This window comes from Bombina bombina, chromosome 1 (genome assembly GCF_027579735.1).
Source record: "Bombina bombina isolate aBomBom1 chromosome 1, aBomBom1.pri, whole genome shotgun sequence".
NCBI lineage: Eukaryota > Metazoa > Chordata > Amphibia > Anura > Bombinatoridae > Bombina > Bombina bombina.
Window position 1 is genome coordinate 974,716,932 of NC_069499.1, and position 23,689 is coordinate 974,740,620.

The window sequence follows — 23,689 nt, forward strand, 5'->3', positions numbered from 1 at the left end:
CCTTTAACATCTATAACCGAGAAAGATTTGTTACCTCTAAAGGGCTACGTGTCTTCTACCTAATACTGTCACTGCAGGACACTTGGTGATAGATAGTCATGAAAACGCCTTGTCTGCAAAAGGGACTCCCTTTATTAATATTTCATTTGAAAAAACTTCATCCGCAGGAGGATAGTTGGTCTTAATACCTGATCATGGCTGCAGTGTTAATTGTTTAATATGTTCTCTCTTCCACATGTGCTTTTATCGTTATATTTTGAAGAAAGCATGTTTACATCTTGGTTATATTTTTGGAACGTATGTACCTAATTCAAACTGTTTCTTTAAAGGGACAGTCTAGTCAAAATTAAACTTTCATGATTCAGATAGGGCATGCAGCTTAATTTACTTTTATCTTCAAATTTTCTTTGGTATTCTTTGTTAAAAGCTAAGCCTTTTATCTTAGTGCATTTTGACAGTTTTTAACCGCTAGAACAGTGCTAGTTCATGTGTGCCATATAGATTATATTGTGCTCACGTCTGTGGAGTTATTTATGAGTCAGCACTAATTGGCTAAATTGCAAGTCTGTCAAAATAACTTAAAGTGAATGTAAATTTTGATGCTAAAGTGCCCGGGTTTTTAAAAATTCGATTAAAAACAGGGGCACTTTAAGTCATCAAAATTTACATTTCACTCCTGTTGTGAAAAAATACTTACCTTTTAATCTTAACAGCAGCTCCAGCTTTCTCTGGTCATGGCAAGCCATTTCTGACGTCAGAAATGATGGATAGGTCATCCTCCAATCACGGCTCCCCCCCCCCCCCCCCCCAGGGGAATCTGTGTCTGATTCAACGCTGTGATTCCTCATTTTAAACCCAGGAAGATGCTTTGCGACGGGTCTAAAAACCGGGCACTTTAACATCAAAATTTACATTCACTTTAAATGAGGGGTTAGTCTGCAGAGGCGTAGATGCAATGTAATCACATAGGTAAAAAGTGTATTAATATAACAGTGTTGGTTATGCAAAACTGCAAAATGGGTAATAAAGGGATTATCTGTCTTTTTAAGCAATAACAATTCTGGAATAGACTGTCCCTTTAATATTACTAACGGTATATTATAACGTATTAGTTTGTGATTGGGTGTAAAGTTAACTTATACATTTGCATCATTATGATATTACATTAGCACCCCCCTTTTTATCCCCACATTTTCTTCTTATCTGCCATCATAAGCCCTCTTCATTACCGAGCCTACTTTATTTTCATATTTGGTTCTCACATGATTCATGAGTTATATCATCTAGATTCTTTACCTTTTATCTTATGCTGAACGCGCATGTTTGCGAATACATTTCTTTGTACTGTTATCATCTATTATCACACCCACAACTTAATGATATTTTACTAATTCCCTGCTTAAATTAATAGACCCTTGGACTTTCTAACATCTTATTATGCTCACTTTTAATTACACAACTGGGCTTATATCTGCTAGTTATTATATTTGGATATTATACCTTTTGCCCTTCTATATACTTTAACTTGTTGTGCATCAGTTTAGTAATAGTGAGTAATAGAGTTTCATGAGAGAAACAATTTATGTTTTATGAGAATTGACCAATTCGATCAGGGGAGGCACTTTCTTTTCTTTACTTTTTATGTAATCTCCATTCATATTCACTGCAGGCCCATAGGCGGCTTTTGTATAAACTTCCCCCTCGTTTAATATAACTACTATATTCTAAAGGTCCAAGAGTGGCCTACCTGAAACAGTGAGGGGAGGATTAGAAATATGTTAAAAAATGAGCATTGTTCCATTATATACTAATAATTGTAAATCTGCAGTGAATATCTGTTTTGACACATTGTTCTGTATTAAAGTGATGGTAAATTCTAGCGTTTCAAAAACTCTAGGATTTACTTACCATCACTAAAAATAAAAGCGACTTTCATTCATCAGTTTAAAAAAAAAAGATGAATAGGTACCTTTTTTTTTTTTTTACGCCTCGGCTTCAGTGCTAACCTAAGGGCCTTTTTTTTCCAATGAGGTGACATTTCCACCTCTTAGCGAATAGCTGTACTTGCCCTTCGGCATTATGCTATAAGATAGCACTGCTATTGGCTAAGAGGTGGAAACGTCACCTTATTGAAAAACTGAGTTGTGCCATGGGCGGCTGGAGACACTTAGGTTAGCGCTGAAGCTACAGTGAAATAAAGGCAACGTTTCATCATTTATTTTTTTAACTGATGAATGAAGGTTGCCTTTAGTTTAATATATAGTTAATGTTGTAAATCCTAGCGTTTTTGAAATGCTAGAATTTACCATCACTCTAATGCTTGTATACTTTATCATATGTCCTCACTATACATTGAAAGGTTTTGTACACTTTTATCTGAATTGCAAGAGTATATTTATCTTAACTTATTTAAACACTTCTTCACCTCAGACCTCCTTACTTTATGTATACCTCCAATAATGTTTATTTTATGAAGGAGAATGAATTGTGTTTATTTTATTAAATGTCAGAATCTACATTTACAAACATGATTTAAAAATAGTCTTCATTTTTGTCAGAGGAAATGTGTCTCTGTTGTATGTGAAATCCTGTAAGAGTAGAGGTTAATGCTGAACTTTGTCTTCTTGTTGCACAATATTCAGCCGCTGGAAAAAAAACATCATATAGACCTTCAGATTGTTAGAGAACGCTCAATGTCAAGCACATAGCTGACCTGCTGTACTCTCTGCCTCTGTCATTTTCTGTGCAGGCTTAGACTCGGACAATTCTTCAGAAGACTTTGCAGACATTGTTCAGAGATCCTCAGATATGACCCTCACTGACCAAAATGCAGCAGCTGAAGGGGGCAGAGTCCCACAGGAGAATGGGCTGAAGAAACATCGGTGAGTTTGAATAAACTCTGCCATGATAAAAAAAAAAGAAAAAAAGTTTGTTTATTGTATTAATGAAAGTACAAGTATTGTAGAGGGGTAGAAGTGACAGCACAGTAGTTTAAGAGTAGGGGTTGTTGTTTTTTCAGTGTAGTGGACAAAAAAACACTAAATAAAAAGAAGTTGTGCTCTGAGTCTTGGATAACAAATACTTTATAGAATGTTGTTAAATATGTAGCTGAGCCTGTATAAAGATTCAAAGTGAAGTGGGAAGTTAAAAAATGACCTCTTGCAACAGTTAATTTAGCAGCACAAGATAAATCACAAGCCCCATCCAAGCAGAGAAATTACAACCTTACAGAATTAGGCTCAAGGACCCAGATATACTGCACATTATAGACACTTAAAATCCACGTCACTTATCTATGAGTTCTCTTTGTATGGGAAGACTTGCAGCAGTTCTTGTGCAGGCATTAGATACTCAGTTTATTACAAGATCACTGTATTTCTATTAATCATTTTACTGGCTGATCCAAAGAGCTTGCAGTCTATGCACCAGGAACATTTTGCTTCAAATACTCCATGGGTTATTGTGTCTATGACTGAAAAACATTTTAGTACTCTCCTAATAACATTTTTAATGTAGTATTGTACAAATACTCCTCCAGCTTGGAGTAAGTATGTGCATAAAGAGAGATATTTAAATAGCCTGTAAGGCATTCCATTACTTGCTCAACAGTATTATTGTATTTTGCATATCTAAACCTACGTGTTTGAAAATATAGATAAACATTTTTCAAACTGTTAATATTTGGAAACAATATATTGTATTTTTTTTGCTCTTAAATATTAGTTTTTTCTTAGTTGCAGAACGAATTATAACAATTGGTTTAGAGGCTAAAATGGGTCTGACCTGAAATTCCTGTTTGTTTTTATTAGGTTAAATAGGGCAAGCCAGCCTGTCAGGAATATGGTTAAAATGTTTCAGATGGATTTTGATAAAGTTATGAATGTGTGACATAATATTTATGTGAGTGTGCCCTGTGTGTGTATATACATATTTATATATACACACACACATTTATATCTATCTATCTATCTATCTATCTATCTATATATATATATATATATATATATATATATATATACCAGTCGATAAGCCTGCCCAATTATTTTTTAAACTACATATGTAGAAACAACCTATTTTGTAACTCTGCTTTTATATAAATATTTAAGCTACAGGTATAGCAATACTATAATTTTAATGGACTACTATCTTAAATATATCAAAAATAGTTTCTATATAATAAACTACAGATATAGTCACACTCTAATTGGACAAACTACTGTCCTAAATAAATACAACATTTCTTCTCTTTAAAATATATCTACTTTAAGTATATTTCTTTATATACAACATTTTTAGTAAACAGGCATTACTTCCAGTTATTAATTTCCCTTGTTCTTGTCCGTCTATGACCTTAACGTTTACATTTGCAGAGCTTTTTACCCTTGAAAAAGCTACATATAACTGCCCATCGCAATACACCTAAGTACCCTATTAACCCCTAAACCTCAATATGGTAATTTTATTTTTTTAAACTTATTTTTTTTTATTTTTTGTAACTTTAGAATGTATTAGTTTAGGTAATTTGGGTTTATTTAATGGGGTGTTAGGTTAGGGTACTTAGTTATTTAGATAGTTATTTGTGTTGTGGGTTATGGCGGGTTTAAAGGGTTAAAGGGACAGTCTAGTATAAATTAAACTTTAATTATTCAGATAGGACTTTTAAAATTTTAATCAACTTTCCAATTTACTTTTATTATCAAATTTGCTTTTTTCTCTTGGTATTCTTAGTTTAAACTAAACATAGGTAGGCTCATATGCTAATTTCTAAACCTTTGAGGGCTGCCTCTTATGACATGCTTTTTAAATCTCTTTTCAACACAAAGAGACAGAAAGTACACATGGGCCATATAGATAACACTGTGTACAGGCACAGGGGGTTATTTAAGATTTAGCACAAAACCATGCTAAATTTAAGACAATAGATAATAAACAGTCACAGTCAGGTGATCAGGGGGCTGGAAGAAGGTTCCTAGATACAAGGTAATCACAGAGGTAAAAAGTATATTAATATAACTGTTGGTTATGCAAAACTGGGGAATGGGTAATAAAGGGATTATCTATCTTTTAAAACAATAACAATTCTATGGTAGACTGTACCTTTAATAAGTTAATTAGATTTATTGCGATGTAGGGGTTTTGCGGTTTAGGGGTTAATAGGTTTATTGCGATGTAGGGATTTTGCAGTTTAGGAGTTAATGCGGGCGGATATATATTTTTTTAATACTTTAATATGGGCGATTAGTTGTTGCTTTTGTAATGCTCCGTTTGCCTTTGCAGCATCCCGGTGGATTCTTTCACCACTCTGCCATTTTCAGAATTCACCTGGATCCAGGTGACTTCTTTTGTCCTCGCGCTGCCAACATTCCATTGAGGATGTGTGCGTAACTGCCGACGGCGACGAACATTACAAACGCAATTATAGTATAGATAATATGTATGTATGTGTGTGTATATATATATATATATATATATATATATATATATATATATATATATATATATATGTGTATATATATATATATATATATATATATATATATAAGCAAGCAGTGAACAAGTGCATACTGGCACGAAACATGTCTGCCGCATGGGAACCCAGTTAACCTACACTTTTTTTGTGTACTTTGCTGCAAGTCTTTGTGTACTTAACTATTGACTTACCTGTTTTTATGATGATCTTCTATCAAATAAAAGTTTATATTTTTATCTAATCCGGAGGAGTGCCTGGACATTTCTTATATATATATATATATATATATATATATAATATATATATATATATATATATATATATATATATATATAATTTCTATTTCTCCAACATTGGTGTGTCCGGTCCACGGCGTCATCCTTACTTGTGGGATATTCTCTTCCCCAACAGGAAATGGCAAAGAGTCCCAGCAATATATGGCCATATAGTCCCTCCTAGGCTCCGCCCACCCCAGTCATTCTCTTTGCCGTTGCACAGGCAACATCTCCACGGAGATGGTTAAGAGTTTTTTGGTGTTTAAATGTAGTTTTTATTCTTCTATCAAGTGTTTGTTATTTTAAAATAGTGCTGGTATGTACTATTTACTCTGAAACAGAAAAGGATGAAGATTTCTGTTTGTGAGAGGAAGATGATTTTAGCAGACAGTAACTAAAATCGATTGCTGTTTCCACATAGGACTGTTGAGATGAAGTAACTTCAGTTGGGGGAAGCAGTTAGCAGACTTTTCTGCTTAAGGTATGACTAGCCATATTTCTAACAAGACGATGTAATGCTGGAAGGCTGTCATTTCCCCTCATGGGGACCGGTAAGCCATTTTCTTAGTCAAGCAAACAGAATAACGGGCTTATTATGGGCTAAAAAACTGGTAGACATTTTTATGGGCTAAATCGATTGCTTTATTTGGGCATTTTATTCATATTTATGCTGACAATTTGCATTTATAAACTTGGGGAACGTTTATGAAACGGCAGGCACTGTGTTAGACACCTTTTCCAGTCAGGGGGCCTTCCTAGTTGTAGACTGAGCCTCATTTTCGCGCCATTACTGCGCAGTTGTTTTTTGAGAGCAGGGCATGCAGATGCATGTGTGAGAATCTGAAAATTGCTGGAAAAGCTTCTAGAAGGCGTCAATTGGTATCGTATTCCCCTCTGGGCTTGGTTGGGTCTCAGCAAAGACTATAGCTGGGACTGTATAGGGGTTAAATTTATAAACGGCTCCGGTTCCGTTATTTTAAGGGTTAAAGCTCTGAAATTTGGTGTGCAATACTATTAATGCTTTAAGACACTGTGGTGAAATTTTAGTAATTTTTGAACAATTCCTTCATACTTTTTCACATATTCAGTAATAAAGTGTTTTCTGTTTAAAATTTAAAGAGACAGTAACGGTTTTGTTTTAAAACGTTTTTTGTGCTTTGTTGACAAGTTTAAGCCTGTTTAACATGTCTGTACCTTCAGATAAGCTATGTTCTATATGTATGAAAGCCAATGTGTCTCCCCATTTAAATTTATGTGATAATTGTGCCATAGCGTCCAAACAAAGTAAGGACAGTACTGCCACAGATAATGAAATTGCCCAAGATGATTCCTCAGATGAGGGGAGTAAACATGATACTACATCATCTCCTACTGTGTCTACACCAGTTTTGCCCACGCAGGAGGCCCCTAGTACATCTAGTGCGCCAATGCTTATTGCCATGCAACAGTTAACGGCTGTAATGGGTAACTCCATAGCAAATATTTTATCCAAAATGCCTACTTATCAGAGAAAGCGTGATTGTTCTGTTTTAAACACTGAAGAGCAGGAGGGCGCTGATGATAATTGTTCTGTCATACCCTCACACCAATCTGAAGGGGCCATGAGGGAGGTTTTGTCAGATGGAGAAATTTCAGATTCAGGAAAAATTTCTCAACAAGCTGAACCTGATGTTGTGACATTTAAATTTAAATTAGAACATCTCCGCGCACTGCTTAAGGAGGTGTTATCTACTCTGGATGATTGTGACAACTTGGTCATTCCAGAGAAATTATGCAAGATGGACAAGTTCCTAGAGGTTCCGGTGCGCCCCGACGCTTTTCCTATACCCAAGCGGGTGGCGGACATAGTAAATAAGGAGTGGGAAAAGCCCGGCATACCTTTTGTTCCCCCCCCCCTATATTTAAGAAATTATTTCCTATGGTCGACCCCAGAAAGGACTTATGGCAGACAGTCCCTAAGGTCGAGGGGGCAGTTTCTACTCTAAACAAACGCACTACTATTCCTATCGAAGATAGTTGTGCTTTTAAAGATCCTATGGATAAAAAATTGGAAGGTTTGCTTAAAAAGATTTTTGTACAGCATGGTTACCTTCTACAACCAATTTCGTGCATTGTTCCTGTCACTACAGCAGCGTGGTTCTGGTTCGAGGAACTAGCAAAGTCGCTCAGTAGAGAGACTCCATATGAGGAGGTTATGGACAGAGTTCACGCACTTAAATTGGCTAACTCTTTTATTTCTCCAACATAGGTGTGTCCGGTCCACGGCGTCATCCTTACTTGTGGGATATTCTCTTCCCCAACAGGAAATGGCAAAGAGCCCAGCAAAGCTGGTCACATGATCCCTCCTAGGCTCCGCCTACCCCAGTCATTCTCTTTGCCGTTGCACAGGCAACATCTCCACGGAGATGGCTAAGAGTTTTTTGGTGTTTAAATGTAGTTTTTATTCTTCAATCAAGAGTTTGTTATTTTAAAATAGTGCTGGTATGTACTATTTACTCTGAAACAGAAAAGAGATGAAGATTTCTGTTTGTAAGAGGAAAATGATTTTAGCAACCGTTACTAAAATCGATGGCTGTTTCCACACAGGACTGTTGAGATGAATTAACTTCAGTTGGGGGAAACAGTGGGCAGACTTTTGCTGCTTGAGGTATGACACATTTCTAACAAGACTTGGTAATGCTGGAAGCTGTCATTTTCCCTATGGGATCCGGTAAGCCATTTTCTTAGTTTAGTATAAGAATAAAGGGCTTCACAAGGGCTTTAAAGACTGGTAGACATTTTTCTGGGCTAAAACGATTACTTTATAAGTATATTTAGTGGATTATAACTATAAATAGTTCTTTTAATCTTGGGGATGTATTAAAAAAACGGCAGGCACTGTATTGGACACCTTTTTCACTGGGGGCCTTTTCTAGTCATAGGCAGAGCCTCATTTTCGCGCCACTAATGCGCAGTTGTTTTTGGAAAGCAAGGCATGCAGATGCATGTGTGAGGAGCTAAGAACCACTGAAAAAGCTTATTGAAGGCATCATTTGGTATCGTATTCCCCTCTGGGCTTGGTTGGGTCTCAGCAAAGCAGATACCAGGGACTGTATAGGGGTTAAATGTAAAAACGGCTCCGGTTCCGTTATTTTAAGAGTTAAAGCTTTCAAATTTGGTGTGCAATACTTTTAAGGCTTTAAGACACTGTGGTGAAATTTTGGTGAATTTTGAACAATTCCTTCATACTTTTTCACATATTCAGTAATAAAGTGTGTTCAGTTTAAAATTTAAAGTGACAGTAACGGTTTTATTTTAAAACGTTTTTTGTGCTTTGTTATCAAGTTTATGCCTGTTAACATGTCTGAACCATCAGATAGACGATGTTCTGTATGTTTGGAAGCCAAGGTTCCTCCCCATTTAAATATATGTGATGAATGTGACATAGTGTCCAAACAAAGTAGGGACAATGATGCCACTGATAATGATGTTGCCCAAAATGATTCCTCAAGCGAGGGGAGTAAGCATGGTACTGCATCATCCCCTTCTGTGTCTACACCAGTCTTGCCCACACAAGAGGCCCCTAGTACATCTAGTGCGCCAATCCTTCTTACTATGCAACAATTAACGGCTGTAATGGATAATTCTATTAAAAACATTTTGTCCAAAATGCCCACTTATCAGAGAAAGCGCGATTGCTCTGTTTTAGATACTGAAGAGCATGAGGACGCTGATGATAATGGTTCTGACATACCCTCACACCAATCTGAAGGGGCCAGGAGGGAGGTTTTGTCTGAGGGAGAAATTTCAGATTCAGGAAAAATTTCTCAACAAGCTGAACCTGATGTTATTACTTTTAAATTTAAATTAGAACATCTCCGCGCTCTGCTTAAGGAGGTGTTATCTACTCTGGATGATTGTGACAATTTGGTCATTCCAGAGAAGTTATGTAAGATGGACAAGTTCCTAGAGGTCCCGGTGCCCCCCGATGCTTTTCCTATACCCAAGCGGGTGGCGGACATTGTAAATAAGGAATGGGAAAGGCCCGGCATACCTTTTGTTCCTCCCCCTATATTTAAAAAATTATTTCCTATGGTCGACCCCAGACAGTCCCCAAGGTCGAGGGGGCGGTTTCTACTCTAAACAAACGCACTACTATCCCTATAGAAGATAGTTGTGCTTTCAAAGATCCTATGGATAAAAAATTAGAGGGTTTGCTTAAAAAGATGTTTGTTCAGCAAGGTTACCTTCTACAACCAATTTCATGCATTGTTCCTGTCACTACAGCAGCGTGTTTCTGGTTCGAAGATCTAGAAAAGTCGCTCAATAAAGACTCTTCGTATGAGGAGGTTATGGACAGAGTTCAAGCACTTAAATTGGCTAACTCTTTTATCTTAGACGCCACTTTGCAATTAGCTAGATTAGCGGCGAAAAATTCAGGTTTTGCTATTGTGGCGCGCAGAGCGCTTTGGCTAAAGTCTTGGTCAGCGGATGTGTCCTCCAAGAACAAATTGCTTAACATCCCTTTCAAAGGTAAAACGCTGTTTGGCCCTGACTTGAAAGAGATTATTTCAGACATCACTGGGGGAAAGGGCCACACCCTTCCTCAGGATAGGTCTTTTAAGGCTAAAAATAAGCCAAATTTTCGTCCCTTTCGCAGAAACGGACCAGCCTCAAATTCTACACCCTCTAAGCAAGAGGGTAATAGTTCTCAAACCAAACCAGCCTGGAGACCGATGCAAGGCTGGAACAAGGGTAAGCAGGCCAAGAAACCTGCCACTGCTACTAAAACAGCATGAAGTGTTGGCCCCCGATCCGGGACCGGATCTGGTGGGGGGCAGACTCTCTCTCTTTGCTCAGGCTTGGGCAAGAGATGTTCAGGATCCTTGGGCGCTAGAAATAGTTTCTCAAGGTTATCTCCTGGAATTCAAGGAACTACCCCCAAGGGGGAGGTTCCACAGGTCTCAATTGTCTTCAAACCAAATAAAAAGACAGGCATTCTTACATTGTGTAGAAGACCTGTTAAGAATGGGAGTGATTCATCCTGTTCCATTAGGAGAACAAGGGATGGGGTTTTACTCCAATCTGTTCATAGTTCCCAAAAAAGAAGGAACATTCAGACCAATTTTAGATCTCAAGATTCTAAACAAATTTCTCAGGGTTCCATCGTTCAAGATGGAAACCATTCGAACAATTCTTCCTACCATCCAGGAAGGTCAATTCATGACCACGGTGGATTTAAAGGATGCGTATCTACATATTCCTATCCACAAGGAACATCATCGGTTCCTAAGGTTCGCCTTTCTGGACAAGCATTACCAGTTTGTGGCACTTCCGTTCGGATTAGCCACTGCTCCAAGGATTTTCACAAAGGTACTAGGGTCCCTTCTAGCGGTGCTAAGACCAAGGGGCATTGCAGTAGTACCTTACTTGGACGACATACTGATTCAAGCGTCGTCTCTGTCAAAAGCAAAGGCTCATACGGACATTGTCCTAGCCTTTCTCAGATCTCACGGGTGGAAAGTGAACATAGAAAAAAGTTCTCTGTCCCCGTCAACAAGAGTTCCCTTCTTGGGAACAATAATAGACTCCTTAGAAATGAAGATTTTTCTGACAGAGGCCAGAAAATCAAAACTTCTAAGCTCTTGTCAAGTACTTCATTCTGTTCTTCTTCCTTCCATAGCGCAGTGCATGGAAGTAATAGGTTTGATGGTTGCGGCAATGGACATAGTTCCTTTTGCACGAATTCATCTAAGACCATTACAACTGTGCATGCTCAGACAGTGGAATGGGGATTATACAGACTTGTCTCCGACGATCCAAGTAGATCAAAGAACCAGAGATTCACTCCGTTGGTGGCTGAACCTGGACAACCTGTCACAGGGAATGAGCTTCCGCAGACCAGAGTGGGTCATTGTCACGACCGACGCCAGTCTGGTGGGCTGGGGCGCGGTCTGGGAACCCCTGAAAGCTCAGGGTCTATGGTCTCGGGAAGAATCTCTTCTCCCGATAAACATTCTGGAACTGCGAGCGATATTCAATGCTCTCAAAGCTTGGCCTCAACTAGCAAAGGCCAAATTCATAAGGTTTCAATCAGACAACATGACGACTGTTGCATATATCAACCATCAGGGGAGAACAAGGAGTTCCCTGGCGATGGAGGAAGTGACCAAAATAATTCAATGGGCGGAGAATCACTCCTGCCACTTGTCTGCAATCCACATCCCAGGAGTGGAAAATTGGGAAGCGGATTTTCTGAGTCGTCAGACTTTCCATCCGGGGGAGTGGGAACTCCATCCGGAAATCTTTGCCCAAATAACTCAATTATGGGGCATTCCAGACATGGACCTGATGGCGTCTCGTCAGAACTTCAAGGTTCCTTGCTACGGGTCCAGATCCAGGGATCCCAGGGCGACTCTAGTAGATGCACTGATAGCGCCTTGGACCTTCAACCTAGCTTATGTATTCCCACCGTTCCCTCTCATTCCCAGGCTGGTAGCCAGGATCAATCAGGAGAGGGCTTTGGTGATCTTGATAGCTCCTGCGTGGCCACGCAGAACTTGGTATGCAGACCTGGTGAATATGTCATCGGCTCCACCATGGAAGCTACCTTTGAGACAGGACCTTCTTGTTCAAGGTCCATTCGAACATCCGAATCTGGCTTCACTCCAACTGACTGCTTGGAGATTGAACGCTTGATTTTATCAAAGCGTGGGTTCTCAGATTCTGTCATTGATACTCTTGTTCAGGCTAGAAAGCCTGTAACTAGGAAAATTTACCATAAAATATGGAAAAAATATATTTGTTGGTGTGAATCTAAAGGATTCCCATGGAACAAGATAAAAATTCCTAAGATTCTATCCTTTCTACAGGAGGGTTTGGAGAAAGGATTATCTGCAAGTTCTTTGAAGGGACAGCTTCACAAAAAACTGGCGGCTGTGCCAGATGTTCAAGCTTTTGTTCAGGCTCTGGTTAGAATCAAGCCTGTTTACAAACCTTTGACTCCTCCTTGGAGTCTCAATTTAGTTCTTTCAGTTCTTCAAGGGGTTCCGTTTGAACCCTTACATTCCGTAGATATTAAGTTACTATCTTGGAAAGTTTTGTTTTTGGTTGCAATTTCTTCTGCTAGAAGAGTTTCAGAGTTATCTGCTCTGCAGTGTTCTCCTCCTTATCTGGTGTTCCATGCAGATAAGGTGGTTTTGCGTACTAAACCTGTTTTTCTTCCGAAAGTTGTTTCTAACAAAATACATTAACCAGGAGATAGTTGTGCCTTCTTTGTGTCCGAATCCAGTTTCAAAGAAGGAACGTTTGTTACACAATTTGGATGTAGTTCGTGCTCTAAAATTCTATTTAGAGGCTACAAAGGATTTCAGACAAACATCTTCTTTGTTTGTTGTTTATTCTGGTAAAAGGAGAGGTCAAAAAGCAACTTCTACCTCTCTTTCCTTTTGGCTTAAAAGCATCATCCGATTGGCTTATGAGACTGCCGGACGGCAGCCTCCTGAAAGAATCACAGCTCACTCCACTAGGGCTGTGGCTTCCACATGGGCCTTCAAGAACGAGGCTTCTGTTGATCAGATATGTAAGGCAGCGACTTGGTCTTCTCTGCACACTTTTACCAAATTTTACAAATTTGATACTTTTGCTTCTTCTGAGGCTATTTTTGGGAGAAAGGTTTTGCAAGCCGTGGTGCCTTCCATCTAGGTGACCTGATTTGCTCCCTCCCATCATCCGTGTCCTAAAGCTTTGGTATTGGTTCCCACAAGTAAGGATGACGCCGTGGACCGGACACACCTATGTTGGAGAAAACAGAATTTATGCTTACCTGATAAATTACTTTCTCCAACGGTGTGTCCGGTCCACGGCCCGCCCTGGTTTTTTTAATCAGGTCTGATGAATTATTTTCTCTAACTACAGTCACCACGGTATCATATGATTTCTCCTATGCATATTCCTCCTTTACGTCGGTCGAATGACTGGGGTAGGCGGAGCCTAGGAGGGATCATGTGACCAGCTTTGCTGGGCTCTTTGCCATTTCCTGTTGGGGAAGAGAATATCCCACAAGTAAGGATGACGCCGTGGACCGGACACACCGTTGGAGAAAGTAATTTATCAGGTAAGCATAAATTCTGTTTTTAGATGCCGCTTTGCAATTAGCTAGATTAGCAGCGAAAAATTCAGGGTTTGCTATCGTGGCGCGCAGAGCGCTTTGGCTAAAGTCTTGGTCAGCGGATGTGTCATCCAAGACAAAATTGCTTAACATCCCTTTCAAAGGTAAAACTCTCTTTGGACCAGAATTGAAAGAGATTATTTCAGACATCACTGGGGGAAAGGGCCACGCCCTTCCACAAGATAGGTCTTTCAAGGCTAAAAATAAGTCTAATTTTCGTTCCTTTCGCAATTTCAGGAACGGACCGGCCTCTAATTCTGCATCCTCTAAGCAAGAGGGTAATGCCTCACAACCCAAACCAGCCTGGAAACCGATGCAAGGCTGGAACAAGGGTAAGCAGGCCAAGAAGCCTGCCGCTGCTAACAAAACAGCATGAAGGAGTAGCCCCCGATCCGGGACCGGATCTAGTGGGGGGCAGACTCTCTCTCTTTGCTCAGGCTTGGGCAAGAGATGTTCAGGATCCCTGGGCGCTAGAAATAGTTTCTCAAGGTTATCTCCTGGAATTCAAGGAACTACCCCCAAGGGGAAGGTTCCACATGTCTCACTTATCCTCAAACCAAATAAAGAGACAGGCATTCTTACATTGTGTAGAAGACCTGTTAAAGATGGGAGTGATACACCCAGTTCCAATAAAGGAACAAGGAATGGGATTTTATTCCAATCTGTTCGTAGTTCCCAAAAAAGAGGGAACTTTCAGACCAATTTTGGATTTGAAGATCCTAAACAAATTTCTCAGGGTACCATCGTTCAAGATGGAAACCATTCGAACGATTCTACCCACAATCCAGGAAAGTCCATTTATGACTACCGTGGATCTAAAGGATGCGTACCTACATATTCCTATCCACAAAGAACATCATCAGTTCCTAAGGTTCGCTTTTCTGGACAAGCATTACCAGTTTGTGGCCCTCCCATTCGGGTTAGCCACTGCTCCAAGGATTTTCACAAAGGTGCTAGGGTCCCTTCTAGCGGTTCTAAGACCGAGGGGCATTGCAGTAGTACCTTACTTGGACGACATTCTAATACAAGCGTCGTCCCTGTCAAAAGCAAAGGCTCATACAGACATCGTTCTAGCCTTTCTCAGATCACACGGATGGAAGGTGAACATAGAAAAAAGTTCTCTGTCTCCGTCGACAAGAGTTCCCTTCTTGGGAACAATAATAGATTCCTTAGAAATGAGGATTTTTCTGACAGAGGTCAGAAAATCAAAACTTCTAAGCTCTTGTCAAGTGCTTCATTCTGTTCCTCGTCCTTCCATAGCGCAGTGCATGGAAGTAGTAGGGTTGATGGTTGCAGCAATGGACATAGTTCCTTTTGCACGAATTCATCTAAGACCATTACAACTGTGCATGCTCAAACAGTGGAATGGGGACTATACAGACTTGTCTCCAATGATTCAAGTAGATCAGAAGACCAGAGATTCACTCCGTTGGTGGCTGACCCTGGACCATCTGTCCCAGGGAATGAGCTTCCGCAGACCAGAGTGGGTCATTGTCACGACCGACGCCAGTCTAGTGGGCTGGGGCGCGGTCTGGGAATCCCTAAAAGCTCAGGGTCTATGGTCTCGGGAAGAGTCTCTTCTCCCGATAAACATTCTGGAACTGAGAGCGATATTCAATGCTCTCAGGGCTTGGCCTCAGCTAGCAAAGGCCAGATTCATAAGGTTCCAATCAGACAACATGACGACCGTTGCGTATATCAATCATCAGGGGGGAACAAGGAGTTCCCTGGCGATGAAAGAAGTGACCAAAATAATTCAATGGGCGGAGGATCACTCCTGCCACCTGTCTGCGATCCACATCCCAGGTGTGGAAAACTGGGAGGCGGATTTTCTGAGTCGTCAGACATTCCATCCGGGGGAGTGGGAACTCCATCCGGAGATCTTTGCCCAAATAACTCAATTATGGGGCATTCCAGACTTGGATCTGATGGCGTCTCGTCAGAACTTCAAGGTTCCTTGCTACGGGTCCAGATCCAGGGATCCCAAGGCGACTCTAGTAGATGCACTAGTAGCACCTTGGACCTTCAACCTAGTTTATGTATTTCCACCGTTTCCTCTCATTCCCAGGCTGGTAGCCAGGATCAATCAGGAGAGGGCCTCGGTGATCTTGATAGCTCCTGCGTGGCCACGCAGGACTTGGTATGCAGACCTGGTGAATATGTCATCGGCTCCACCATGGAAGCTACCTTTGAGACAGGACCTTCTTGTTCAGGGTCCATTCGAACATCCAAATCTGGTCTCCCTCCAGCTGACGGCTTGGAGATTGAACGCTTGATTCTATCGAAGCGTGGGTTTTCAGATTCTGTGATAGATACTCTGGTTCAGGCCAGAAAACCGGTAACTAGAAAGATTTACCATAAAATATGGAAAAGATATATCTGTTGGTGTGAATCCAAAGGATTCCCATGGAATAAGATAAAAATTCCTAAGATTCTCTCCTTTCTACAAGAAGGTTTGGAGAAAGGATTATCTGCAAGTTCTCTAAAGGGCCAGATCTCTGCTTTATCTGTCTTACTACACAAAAGACTGGCAGCTGTGCCAGATGTTCAAGCATTTGTTCAGGCTCTGGTTAGGATCAAGCCTGTTTACAGACCTTTGACTCCCCCCTGGAGTCTAAATCTAGTTCTTTCAGTTCTTCAAGGGGTTCCGTTTGAACCTTTACATTCCATAGATATTAAGTTACTATCTTGGAAAGTTTTGTTTTTGGTTGCAATTTCTTCTGCTAGAAGAGTTTCAGAGTTATCTGCTCTGCAGTGTTCTCCGCCCTATCTGGTGTTCCATGCAGATAAGGTGGTTTTGCGTACTAAGCCTGGTTTTCTTCCTAAGGTTGTTTCTAACAAAAATATTAACCAGGAGATAGTTGTACCTTCTTTGTGTCCGAATCCAGTTTCAAAGAAGGAACGTTTGTTACACAATTTGGACGTAGTCCGTGCTCTAAAATTCTATTTAGAGGCTACAAAAGATTTCAGACAAACATCTTCCTTGTTTGTTGTTTATTCTGGTAAAAGGAGAGGTCAAAAAGCGACTTCTACCTCTCTTTCCTTTTGGCTTAAAAGCATCATCCGATTGGCTTATGAGACTGCCGGACGGCAGCCTCCTGAAAGAATCACAGCTCACTCCACTAGGGCTGTGGCTTCCACATGGGCCTTCAAGAACGAGGCTTCTGTTGACCAGATATGTAAGGCAGCGACTTGGTCTTCACTGCACACTTTTGCAAAATTTTACAAATTTGATACTTTTGCTTCTTCGGAGGCTATTTTTGGGAGAAAGGTTTTGCAAGCTGTGGTGCCTTCTGTTTAGGTAACCTGATTTGCTCCCTCCCTTCATCCGTGTCCTAAAGCTTTGGTATTGGTTCCCACAAGTAAGGATGACGCCGTGGACCGGACACACCAATGTTGGAGAAAACAGAATTTATGCTTACCTGATAAATTACTTTCTCCAACGGTGTGTTCGGTCCACGGCCCGCCCTGGTTTTTTAATCAGGTCTGATGAATTATTTTCTCTAACTACAGTCACCACGGTACCATATGGTTTCTCCTATATATATTTCCTCCTGTCTGTCGGTCGAATGACTGGGGTGGGCGGAGCCTAGGAGGGACTATATGGCCAGCTTTGCTGGGACTCTTTGCCATTTCCTGTTGGGGAAGAGAATATCCCACAAGTAAGGATGACGCCGTGGACCGGACACACCGTTGGAGAAAGTAATTTATCAGGTAAGCATAAATTCTGTTATTTTTATATATATATATTTATTTTTTTATTTCTTCTAAAACAGGGATAGTCCACAGCTGCATTCATTACTTTTGGGAATTTAGAACCTGGCCACCAGGAGGAGGCAAAGACACTCCAGCCAAAGGCTTAAATACCTCCCCCACTTCCCTCATCCCCTAGTCATTCTTTGCCTTTCGTCACAGGAGGTTGGCAGAGAAGTGTCGGAAGATTATAGATAGTCTCTTATGGAGGGTAGTACTCTTCGGAATGGGACAGGAGTTTTAAGTAATCCTGTCAGCCTCTCAGTGAGAGCATGGATGAATGTTAGAGTCCGGAGCTGCAGGGAGAGTTTTTCTGCGAAACCATCCTGACTAATGTTAATAGCTCCTTAGCAATCGGCGTTGACGTGTTTCGCTGCCTGCTTTCTTAACTCAAGTCCATGTCAAAAGCGAGGCTACTATCTGTCACACTTGAAAGGCCGTGTTCCTGTTCCACAGTGTAGATTCCGGTAAGATTGTTTCATTTTACTTCGATGTGTGAGTGTAATGTGAACGAAGAAGTCAGGGTCTCAGTTGGACTCCTTTATCTTTATAGAATCCTGGATTAATATCTCCTGAGGGGGATTATTGAACAGGGGGGCTTTAATCATGTTTGTTATGTGATTGTATCTGCTAATGTGTAGTGACACTTGGGCTCGTGGCTATCGGAACATAACAGCCTTTTTTTTTTTGTCAGGCTGCGCGACTCTTGTGGCCTTTCGTGCTTTTCTCTGGCCTGCATGGTGTTCCTTGTGACTAGGCGTGGTCACGTTCTGCTCTCCATTTCCGTATTCCTGGCTGCGTGGCGACGGAAAGAGTCTGTTTCGCTAGTTGTCTGGGTCTCAAGAGGTGGTGAGTGCCCCAGCCATTGGGGTTGTAAGGTGCTGTTTTTATTTTTTTCTTCTATCCATAATTTTTATCCAAGTTATGGAGGATTCTGATTTTTTTGGAGATGGATGTCTTTGATTCAGATTTTACTTCTTGCAAAGAGTATGAGATGGCCCAGGTAATTTATGCCCATCACTTATGTTTCGAATGCTGCGTTAGAGTGCTCTCTTCTCCCGCAACAGGGACCTTAGAGTCCGCCGATCCATCTGCCCCTGGGGATCCCACATCTGTGAGCCACGTGCCCTAGAACCTTCCCTAGCTATTCAAGCAGCTGCCTCTTATGCCGTTACCCCTTCTCTGGAAGGCGGCTTGTTTCCTCTAGAGGTTACGGCACGGTTCCGCATGGCCATATCTATGGCGTTGGCGCTTTTACATCTTCCTGAGATGGAGGTGTTGATGAGATACTCTCCGTGTTCTGTTAACCAAGGCTTGTCAGGTGTGGGATTGTCTGGGTTAGATCAGCCATCTGGGGAAGCGGTTTCCTCTGAAGCTTCAAGGGCCCAACCGTCGGGGTCGACAGTTGCCCCGGCGGTGGTAAGTTTTTTTGCTTTTCGTTATAGACTGGCGTGCCTTCGTGTCCTACTGCAGCATGTTTTGGTGGTGCTGGAGGATCCCAGTCCTAATGGGTCGAGGGATCCTCGGTCTTCTGTTCAGGACGGCAAGCTGGGTTAGATGTGTGGGGATGAAGTTAATCTCCTTGTCGTCTCCAATTTACTTTTCTTTTTAAGCGAATCTTATTCCAGTTCTGAGTTTCGGGAGAATGGGGTCTCTGATTGGCTGGTCATGTTAGTGTGCCCATTCTTCTTGGGCGTTCACCTGCGGGTGCTGCCCTCTTTTTCTTTGATCCGGTTAGGATGTATTTTATTTCTTTTTTAGAAGCTCATGTCTGTTATAATTTTTTCGTTGGGAAACATTTCTTCTCTGGAATTTGATACTAGCGATTTGGTGGTTGCTTGGACACTTCCGCGGAAGTTGCGTGTTATGGTGTTGGTACATTGTTATGTCTATAGTTCCTTTTCTCGATTCCGATTGGGGTTTCGATTTTTCTGTGGCCTGAGTCATTTCTAAGTGCCCTATGTAGTAGGACTGGTCCTGGTCGGGCGCTAATTTCTGTTCCTTAAGGTCTATATCATCCACGTGGTGCCGGTATAACTGGCTGTCCTGGTTGGGTGGTGAGTTGCTCACTTGGATGAGGAGTTCGTTATACTCCTGGTTTCTCTTCAAATCGAACCTTTACTAAAGGTTTCCGTGGAGAGGAACATCCATGAGTTTCAAAAGAGGCTGTGCCCCTTGCTGGGCTACAACATGATAGAGGAGGCCTTTTGTTCTCAGACGTCAGGCTGGTTCTCATTCTTCTTTTGGGTGGGGCATCAGAGGGATTGTACTCAGTCCTCATTGTCCTGTTCCTGATTGTTGGCGGGGTTCCAGAAGCGGTTCCTGCTAAATATTACTCAGAGGGTTCCGGAGGTCCTTTGGCCTCGGTGCTAGGGTTCTCCATTCCCAATGGGACTGAAGGTTTAGATGACTCCTTAGACATCTGGGGTACCAGGTTGGGGCGCTTTTTATCTCCTCTGTGGTATTCTTATTGGATGTATTTTTTTGAGGCCTTGATGAGGTTAACTCTTAAGGGGTCGAGATGTCTTAGGCTTATTTTTCCCCTTCTTGGGGCTGGTTGGGGGGTCATCTGTTCGGGAAGTTTGGGCATTTACGGCCTTTTCTTTCATGTAATTGGCAAGAGTCCATGAGCTAGTGACGTATGGGATATACAATCCTACCAGGAGGGGCAAAGTTTCCCAAACCTCAAAATGTCTATAAATACACCCCTCACCACACCCACAATTCAGTTTTACAAACTTTGCCTTCTATGGAGGTGGTGAAGTAAGTTTGTGCTAAGATTTCTACGTTGATGTGCGCTTCTCAGCATTGTTGAAGCCCGATTCCTCTCAGAGTACAGCGAATGTCAGAGGGACGTGAAGGGAGTATCACTTATTGAATGCGATGATTTCCCTAACGGGGGTCTATTTCATAGGTTCTCTGTTATCGGTCGTAGAGATTCATCTCCTACCTCCCTTTTCAGATCGACCTCAGCTATGGTTTGGCACTTTATGCATTTATATAAAGTTCTAAATATATGTATTGTACTTATATTTGCCATGAGTCAGGTTCATGTATTTCCTTCTGCAGACTGTCAGTTTCATATTTGGGGAATATGAACATTTGTTTTTTAAGAATTTATTTCTTACCTGGGGTTTAGTCTTTTTTTCAATTGACTACTTCTTGCAAATTACGGGCTGTATTAGGCCCGCGGGTGCGTCAAATGCTAAACTTTATTGCGTTATTCTTGGCGCCAAAATATTTTTGGTGCGAAAAAATACGTCTGATGCAACTTCGTCATCCGAGACCTTTCACACGGTTGCGTCAGTGACGCAAGTGTGTCATTTCCGTCATACTTGGCGCCAAACCTTTTCATTATTTCAATACCCCATTGATGTTTGCCTCTTGCCTTTTCTCTATCAGAGGGCTATGCTATTTGTATTTTTTTCCCATTCCTGAAACTGTCATATAAGGAAATAGATAATTTTGCTTTATATGTTGTTTTTTCTCTTACATTTTTCAAGATGTCTCAGTCTGATCCTGCCTCAGAAGTTTCTGTTGGAACATTGCTGCCTGACATCGGTTCTACCAAAGCTAAGTGCATTTGCTGTAAAATTGTAGAAATTATTTCACTGAATGTCATTTGTAATAGTTGTCATGATAAACTTTTACATGCAGATAGTGTATCCATCAGTAATAGTACCTTGCCAGTTGCAGTTCCTTCAACTTCTAATGTGCATGATGACATTTCAAATGACCAACAACATAATAATTTATCCTCTTCTGATGAGGATCTATCTGATACAGAAGATCCTTCCTCGGACATTGACACTGACAAATCTACTTATTTAAAATAGAGTATATGCGTTCTTTATTAAAAGAAGTGTTAATTACTTTGGCTATTGAGATAACCAGTCCTTTTGACGTTCAGTCTAATAAACGTTTAAATGCTGTTTTTAAACCTCCTGTGGTTTCTCCGGGGGGTTTTCCTATTCCTGAGGCTATTTCTAGTATGATTTCTAAGGAATGGAATAAGCCAGTTACTTCTTTTATTCCGTCTTCAAGGTTTAAAAAATTGTGTCCTTTACCAGCAAAGTCTATAGAGTTTTGGGGAAAAATCCCCAAAGTTGATGGGGCTATTTCTACTCTTGCTAAACGTACCACTATTCCTATGGAAGATAGTACTTCCTTTAAGGATCCTTTAGATAGGAAGCTTGAATCTTATCTAAGGAAGGCCTATTTATATTCAGGTCATCTTCTCAGACCTGCAATTTCTTTGGCTGATGTTGCGGCTGCATCAACTTTCTGGTTGGAAAACTTAGCGCAACAGGAATTGGATTCTGACTTATCTAGCATTGTTCGCTTACTGCAATATGCTAATCATTTTATTTGTGATGCTATTTTTGATATTATCAAAATTGATGTTAGATCCATGTCTTTAGCTATATTAGCTAGAAGAGCTTTGTGGCTTAAATCTTGGAATGCTGATATGACATCTAAATCTAGATTACTATCTCTTTCTTTCCAAGGTAATAATTTATTTTGTTCTCAGTTGGATTCTATTATTTCAACAGTCACTGGGGGGTAAGGGAGTTTTTCTTCCTCAGGATAAAAAAACCTAAGGGTAAATCTAAGGCTTCTAACTGTTTTCGTTCCTTTCGTCAGAATAAGGAACAAAAACTCAATCCTCCCCCCCAAGGAATCTGCTTCCAATTGGAAGCCTTCCTCAAATTGGAATAAATTCAAGCCATTTAGGAAACCAAAGTCAGCCCCTAAGTCTGCATGTAGGTGCGGCCCTCATTCCAGCTCAGCCGGTAGGGGGCAGATTAAGGTTTTTCAAGGATATTTGGATAAGATCTGTCCAAAATCAATGGATTCAGAGCATTGTCCCTCAAGGGTATCGAATAGGGTTCAGAGTAAGACCTCCTGTGAGAAGATTTTTTCTCTCACGTATCCCAGCAAATCCAGTAAAAGCTCAGGCTTTCCTGAAGTGTGTTTCAGACCTGGAGTCTTCAGGGGTAATCATGCCAGTTCCTCTTCAGGAACAGGGTTTGGGGTTTTATTCAAATCTATTCATTGTCCCAAAAAAAGGAAAATTTATTCAGACCAGTTCTGTATCTGAAAATTTTTAATCGTTATGTAAGAGTACCAACTTTCAAGATGGTGACTATAAGGACTATTCTGCCTTTTTTTCAGCGAGGACATTATATGTCCACAATAGACTTGCAGGATGCATAACTTCATATTCCGATTCATCCAGAACATGATCAATTTCTGAGATTCTCTCTTCTAAACAAGCATTACCAATTTGTTGCTCTTCCATTTGGCCTAGCAACAGCTCCAAGAATCGTTTCAAAGGTTCTGGGTGCCCTACTCTCTGTAATCAGAGAACAGGGTATTGCGGTGTTCCCTTATTTGGACGATATCTTGGTACTAGCTTAGTCTTTACGTACTGCAGAATCTCACACAAATCAACTAGTGTTGTTTCTTCAGAAGCATGGTTGGAGGATCAATTTACCAAAAAGTTTCTTGATTCCTCAGACAAGGGTCACCTTTTTAGGCTTCCAGATAGATTCAGTGTCCATGACTCTGTCTCTAACAGACAAGAGATGTTTAAAATTGGTTGCAGCCTTTCGGCACCTTCAGTCTCAATCATTCCCTTCAGTGGCTATGTGCATGGAAGTTTTAGGTCTCATGACTGCAGCATCGGATGCGATCCCCTTTGCTCGTTTTCACATGAGACCTCTACAGCTTTTTATGCTGAACCAATGGTGCAGGGATTATACAAAGATATCACAATTAATATCCTTAAATCCAATGTGCGACACTCTCTGACGTGGTGGATAGATCACCATCGTTTAGTTCAAGGGGCTTCTTTTGTTTCGGCCAACCTGGACTGTGATCACAACAGATGCGAGTCTTTCAGGTTTGGGAGCTGTTTGGGGATCTCTAACAGCACAAGGGGTTTGGAAATCTCAAGAGGCGAGATTACCAATAAATATTTTAGAACTCCGTGCAATTCTCAGAGCTCTTCAGTTTTGGCCTCTGTTAAAGAGAGAACCG

The 23,689-nt window shown here is 40.9% G+C and overlaps 1 protein-coding gene across 2 annotated transcripts in view; it reads left to right on the forward strand.

Annotated features, from left to right (window-relative positions):
* The window catches only part of OSBPL2 (oxysterol binding protein like 2), a 343,613-nt gene that overhangs the window by 191,576 nt on the left and 128,348 nt on the right, over positions 1 to 23,689 (forward strand). For both annotated transcript variants that reach the window (XM_053706680.1, XM_053706597.1), the window contains exon 3: positions 2,750 to 2,882. In XM_053706680.1, the coding sequence (XP_053562655.1) occupies positions 2,750 to 2,882 (133 nt within the window). The remainder of the gene's footprint in view (positions 1 to 2,749; positions 2,883 to 23,689) is intronic.